Source organism: Arachis hypogaea, chromosome 14 (assembly GCF_003086295.3).
Source record: "Arachis hypogaea cultivar Tifrunner chromosome 14, arahy.Tifrunner.gnm2.J5K5, whole genome shotgun sequence".
NCBI classification, from domain to species: Eukaryota; Viridiplantae; Streptophyta; class Magnoliopsida; order Fabales; family Fabaceae; genus Arachis; species Arachis hypogaea.
Genome location: NC_092049.1, coordinates 134,240,714 through 134,247,389, shown reverse-complemented (window position 1 = coordinate 134,247,389; position 6,676 = coordinate 134,240,714). Strand labels below are relative to the sequence as shown.

Sequence of the window (6,676 nt, the reverse complement as noted above, 5' to 3'; positions counted from 1 at the left end):
GAGGCCATGGTTTCGGGGTGATCAATGCCGAGGGTAAAACTATTTTGGACTTTTCCTCAACTTTTGATCTTCTCATCGCAAATACATGTTTTAAAAAGAGAGACGAACATCTTATAACCTATAAGAGTGGCATGACAAGCTCTCAAATCGACTTCTTCTTGTTGAGGAGAGTCGACCGGAAATTTTGCATTAATTGTAAAATTATCCCGGGAGAGAGTTTGACAACACAACATAGGGTGCTCGTCATGGATTTTCGCGTTGAGCAAAAGTTGAGGAAAAGACATCATACGAAGAACCCAAGGACGAGGTGGTGGCGGATGAAAGGGGAGGAACAAAGAAGCTTCCTAAGACGGGTAGGAGAAGAGGCAAAGTGGGATGGGAATGGAAGTGCGGAAGAGATGTGGAGGGAGATGGCAGAAGTTATTAGAAGAACAGCAAAAGAAAGTTTTGGTGAATCTAAAGGAATAGGACCAAGAGACAAGGAGTCCTGGTGGTGGAATGCGAGTATACAAGAAAAGATAAAGATAAAAAGGGAATGCTTTAAAGAGTGGTCTTTATGCCGCAATGCAGATAACTGGGAAAAATATAAGGCGGCTAAGAAAGAGACAAAAGTGGCTGTAAGTGAAGCAAGAACAAGAGCATATGAGGGTCTCTACCAGTATTTGGGCACGAAAGAAGGAGAAAAAGGTATATATAGAATCGCAAAGAGTCGGGAAAGAAGAACGAGAGATTTGGATCAGGTTAAGTGCATAAAGGATAAGGATGGAGAGGTGTTGGCTCAAGAGGAGAAGATTAATGAAAGGTGGAAGAGCTACTTCTACGAGTTATTTAATGAGGGACAGAAGACTCTTCCGAGCCTTGGTCGATTATGCACAAGGGAAGAAGATCAAAACTTTAACTACTATCGAAGGATTCGAGACTTCGAGGTAAAAGAGGCTCTAAAGCAGATGAAAAATGGCAGGGCAGTAGGACCTGATAATATCCCGATTGAGGTTTGGAAGGGTCTTGGAGGAAAAGGCATCAACTGGTTAACCAAGCTTTTTAATGAGATTTTAAGGTCAAAGAAGATGCCTGATGAGTGGAGAAAGAGCACCTTGGTACCTATCTACAAGAATAAGGGGGATATACAAAGTTGCGGAAACTATAGAGGGATTAAGCTTATGAGTCATACTATGAAGTTATGGGAAAGGGTGATAGAACGGAGGTTGAGAAAAGAGACACAAGTAACAGAGAACCAATTTGGATTTATGCCAGGCAGATCTACCACTGAAGCGATATACCTATTAAGAAGGATGATGGAGAGGTATCGTAGTAATAAAAGGGATCTACACATGGTGTTTATTGATTTGGAAAAAGCGTATGATAGGATACCAAGGGAGGTCTTATGGAAGGTTTTAGAAAAGAGGAGAGTAAGGATCGCATATATTCGGGTAATTAAAGACATGTATGATGGGGCCACAACTAGTGTGAAGACTCAAGGTGGTGTGACAGAGGAATTCCCTATTGGTATAGGATTACACCAGGGATCATCCTTAAGTCCATACCTTTTCACATTAGTCTTGGAAGTACTCACAGAGCACATCCAAGAGCCTGTGCCATGGTGCATGCTTTTTGCCGATGATATCGTCCTTATGGGAGAGTCAAGGGAAGACCTAAATAAGAAGTTGGAGTTATGGAGAGAAGCTCTAGAAGGGTATGGTCTGCGCATAAGCCGTAGCAAGACGGAATATATGGAATGTAAGTTCAGTCTGAGAAGGGAAAACTCCAATATAGAGGTGAAGATTGGAGAAAACATCCTGCGAAAAGTTAAAAGTTTTAAGTATCTTGGGTGCATCATACAGGATAATGGAGAGATTGAACAGGATGTAAATCATAGGATCCAAGCAGGTTGGTCAAAATGGCGGAGCGCATCTGGTTTTATATGCGACAAAAAAGTGCCTTTAAAACTTAAAGGTAAATTCTATCGCACCGCTATAAGACCGGCTATGCTGTATGGTACGGAGTGTTGGGCGGCTAAAGGGGAGCACGAACATAAGTTGAGTGTGGCAGAGATGAAGATGTTGAGATGGATGAGTGGTCATACGCGATTGGATAAAATAAGGAATGAAGATATAAGGGAGAAAGTTGGAGTAGCACCCATTGTGGAAAAGATGGTTGAATCGCGTCTCAGGTGGTTTGGACATGTGGGAAGAAGACCGATAGAACATCCAGTCAGGAGGGTGGATGAGATGGAAGATGGACAAAGGGCGAAAGGCAGAGGAAGACCTAAGAAGACCATCCATGAGGTGGTCAAACGAGATCTACATGTAAACGGTCTTTCTGTAGACATGATACATGACAGAGCACAATGGCGTCGTTTGATTCATGTAGCCGACCCCACTTAGTGGGATAAGGCTTTGTTGTTGTTGTTGTTGTTGTTAATGTTTTTAATTTTATATATATATATATATATATATATATATATATATATATATATAATCAATAATTTATTTTAATAATAATTAAAAAATATAAAATAAATATATTAAAAAATTATAAAAAGCAGGTTATGCCTTCTTTTAATTCCTCGTTCCCAAACATTTTGTAAATTAATTACGATATCACTGCTTGAATCATATTGTCATGCAAATATATAAACTAATAAAAGCAGAAACCGGACCAGCGTTATTATAAAGTGATGGAAATTAAAGAATATAATGGTGATCAAGGACTAATTTCTAATCCGGGGCATGTGGTCGTAATTTTTTTAGATATAGACCAAACTTTAATATAATACTCAATTATTAGATTTTAGAATATTTTTTAAAATTTTAAAGAGAAAACAATACATAATTTGTATATTATATATTTAAATATTAAAAATATAATACACCTCCAAAATTTTAAAAAATATTATAAAACTTAATAATTAACTATTACATTAAAATTTGGTCAATATTTAAAAATTTAGCCGCATGTTGTACCTTGCAAACTATTGACAAATTCTAAAATGTTTCGATGAGAACTTCCCCCAACACTAGCAGCTTCCAAAATCAATTTCTTCAACTGGGTTGCATTTTTCTTTATCTCTTTACCCTGTTCACCATCCACCATTTCCATGATGCACTTTTTCAATGCTTCTCTTCTCACAATTTTCTTCTTATCATCATCAAATGGAGCTCTAATTCCAACTTTCCAAACATCAACAATGTACTTTGCATTTGTGGCTTGATCTGACCACTGTGGCATCGCAATAGTTGGAACTCCTAAACTCAATGTTTCTAATGTAGAGTTCCAACCACAATGTGTTACAAAACATGCTATAGCTTCATGTTGTAGAACTTTTAGTTGAGAACACCATGTTACTATCAAACCCTTTTCCGATATTTTTTCAAAATCTTTTGGTAGTTTATTCTCTTCAGAAGCTCTAACCACCCACAAAAAATAATGATTACTATCTCTCAAAGCATAAGCAATTTCTCCCATTTGTTCCTCGTTAAGGGGAACCATACTTCCAAATGAAACATAAATAACTGACCCCTTTGGCTTGTTGTCTAGCCATTCTATGCAATCTTCACGCTTGAATTGTGCAACTTCATAATCTTGGTCATCTTTAATCCGGTTATCTAAGATCATAGATGGTATGTTTGGACCTACAGATCTAAATTTTGGCCAAATCTTTGTTGTCCATTCAGCAATCTGAAAACAAATATTATTGAACAAATATTAGATGCAAAACTAAAAGGGTCATTCTAGTATGTCTATGCTACACTGACTACAATAATTATGATATTTTAAAAAATATTACTAAAATAATTATTATAAAAAATATAACTTTAATTTTAACAATACTTATATAGCTAACTCAATTACCATAAATATAGACATATTAGAATCTATTAAACTAAAATTTATATTTTATAAGATATATTTATACATTAATAAAATTTTTTCAATTTTCATTTTTTTATATTATAAAATTATGTATACCATAATGTTTAACGTCTTTATTATAATAAAATACAATTTAGTTTTACTATCATAATGAAAATGCACTAAAAAAAGGGGTTCAGAGAGCGGCTGTTCTTAACTGCCGCTACAAGAAATGCAGTGGCGGTTGCGCAGCAAACTATGAAAATGCTGCCATATTGACGGCATTTGTCGTTGGTTTGGGCTTAATTGATTCAAAAATAATGGACTCGTCATTTTCTAATTATTTTATCAATCATATATATTGATGTGAATATAATAATCTTGATGAAAGTACATAGTTATATTTATAAGAGTAAAGTTCTGTTTTATTTTTTCACATATCATCTCTATGGTTTGAAATATATTCTATATATTTTTATCCCAAATATCTTATATTATTTCATCTTATTTTAGTTCTCGAGTGAAAATTAAAATTTTTCGTCCTATTTCAATAATGTTAATCATTTAAACATACTTAAAGGTATTCAGATCATACATTTCTTTTATCAATAAAAAATATTTGATAATAAAAAAGATCAATTTTGTCTATTATGAACGTATAACTAGAGTTGAAAGTGAGTCGAACTGAACTGAGCTAGACCAAATTAAAACTTGGCTCACTAAAATTAAGTTTGGCTCGCAGCTCACTTTATTAATAATCGAGCATATTTCTTAAGTTCAAACTCTTTGAGCTCATGAGCTAGCTCAAATAATAGAAACATAATCTATAATTCTATATCAACAAATTATAACTTATATATTTTAAAAAAATTTAAAAAAATTAATTTTATATATTGTCTATCTATTAATAAATTATAAATTTTTTATTTATGTCTTACATCAAAATTATATATAATCGAATTAGTTTACGAATTAATGAACCGAGATTATCAAAGCTCAAACTTGACTCATTTAATTTATGAGCTTAATTTTAAGTTCAATCTAGATTTATCAGCTCACGAATTCAACTTATCAAATTGTTAACAAGTCAAGATCAAACTGAATCATGAGCTAACTTAATTTCCTTCCCGCACTACATATAAGTGAATACTAAGATCCATGGATACATCCCTAACCTTTTAATTAGGCGTTCACAAAATATATATTGAAATAAACAAAAAATAAAGTTGGTACCTCTTTGTCCAGCTCATAGATTGAATTGCACAAAACCCAATCAGCATTTTGAATGTTGGAGAACTGATCCACAAGAAACTTAAACTGAGCGGGTTCTTCCTCATATGTGAAGAAGAAAGAAGGCAAGTCCCACTTTTGAAGTTTGGGCATAGAAGGAAGCAAAATCTCATCCACATCACTAATAGGAACCTTAATCTTACCCAATTGAACATGATAGTATATACTGTTCACACCCATATTTTGAGTAAGATAAGAAGCCCCAATTATACCATGTTTTTTTGCAACATCAAGAGCCCAAGGCATGAATGAATCATAGATTATGCAATCCACAGGGTACCCTAATTGAGCATGATTCTCAAGAAGCTCAATAAGGGTTTGTTGGCCCACTTGCAAAAACTTGGATATATAAATCCGGGGGGGTATACCTTCAAAACCATCGTCAAATCCATCAGAAATGGATTCAAGGGACATGGAAGGTGGCAAGTTTTGCAACTTCTTGATAAAGGAGCGGGCTGTGCATAGTGTTACTTTCACTCCTTCATGTACCAAAAGCTTTGAGAATTGAATCATAGGATTTATGTGACCTTGTGCTGGGAATGCTAGGACCAAACAATGTGGTCTATTAGCTATGGTTGTGTTCTCGGTAACTACTTTGTGATTAATCTCCATCTTCTTGTTCTTGTTCTGTGTGTGTGTGTTTTTTTTTTTTTCATTTATACATGGAAAAACGCTATTAATAAAGCATGGCATTAAGATAAGAATGCTCCCCAATAATTCATTTTTAGTGGTGGGGCGTGGGGGTGCTCCAAAGCCCAAGAAATTGCACACTTATTTATAATTATTTTATTTATTTTAATATTTATAATTATATATATAGTTATAATAAAAAAAATCAATAAAACTCTACGTTCAAATAAAATACTTAACTAAATTTAACAAAGTTATTATAATAATTTTTCAAATCACACGTTTCTTTTTTCTTTTCCTCTTCTTCCGTTTTCTTCTCCTTCTCTATTTCTTTCTCTTCCTCTTCCTCTTTTTTCTTCTTTTGTTTCTTTCTCCTTCTATTCCTCTTTTTTTTCTTTTTCTTTTAAATTCACGCATGCAAGTTTTTCTTCTTTCCTTCTTCTCCTCTTCTTTCCTTTTCTTTTTCTTCCAAATTCACGCACGTAGATTTTTCGTTATTGTCATCACCAATAACACCAATATTTCTTCTTCTTCCCAATAACACTAATATTTTACAAATATCTTTATTAGTTCTGATTTTCTCTGCTATCATCGTTAAATAATTTCAGTTTATTTCTTAATTTATTTTCAGTTTATTTATGTGTTAATTGTGGTTCACTTGATACTGTTGATAAGTATTGACCAAACTTTTTATTCTTTAAGTAATGTCGGTTAATTTCTTAGTTTAATTGAGGTTCATTCGAGAAAAAACAGAAAAGAAAACATATATGATAGCACATAAGAGAGTTGGTGGGCAGTAAACCAAAAATGAAAATTTCTGGAACTTTTTCGTCAATACACTATATCTCTCTTACTCTTCTAGTGTATCTATGTATGTATGAATAATGTGAGCCTAATGAGAAGT

General features: G+C 33.7%; 1 protein-coding gene across 1 annotated transcript; it reads right to left on the bottom strand.

Moving 5' to 3' along the window:
* Window positions 1–2,880: 2,880 nt before the first annotated feature.
* On the bottom strand, window positions 2,881–5,930 carry LOC112744326 (mogroside I-E synthase). The gene is made up of 2 exons (XM_025793910.3): window positions 5,086–5,930; window positions 2,881–3,678 (listed from the first exon to the last, which is right to left on the bottom strand). The coding sequence occupies exons 1-2, from the start codon at window positions 5,833–5,835 to the stop codon at window positions 2,947–2,949; spliced, it is 1,482 nt and encodes a 493-aa protein (XP_025649695.1). The 5' UTR covers window positions 5,836–5,930; the 3' UTR covers window positions 2,881–2,946.
* Window positions 5,931–6,676: the final 746 nt, after the last annotated feature.

Coding starts and splice junctions, on each gene's coding strand:
- LOC112744326 (XM_025793910.3), bottom strand. CDS start 5,835: ATGCCATGCTTTATTAATAGCGTTTTTCCATGTATAAATGAAAAAAAA. Junction 3,679..5,085: donor TCTATGAGCTGGACAAAGAG/GTACCAACTTTA, acceptor ATTTGTTTTCAG/ATTGCTGAATGGACAACAAA.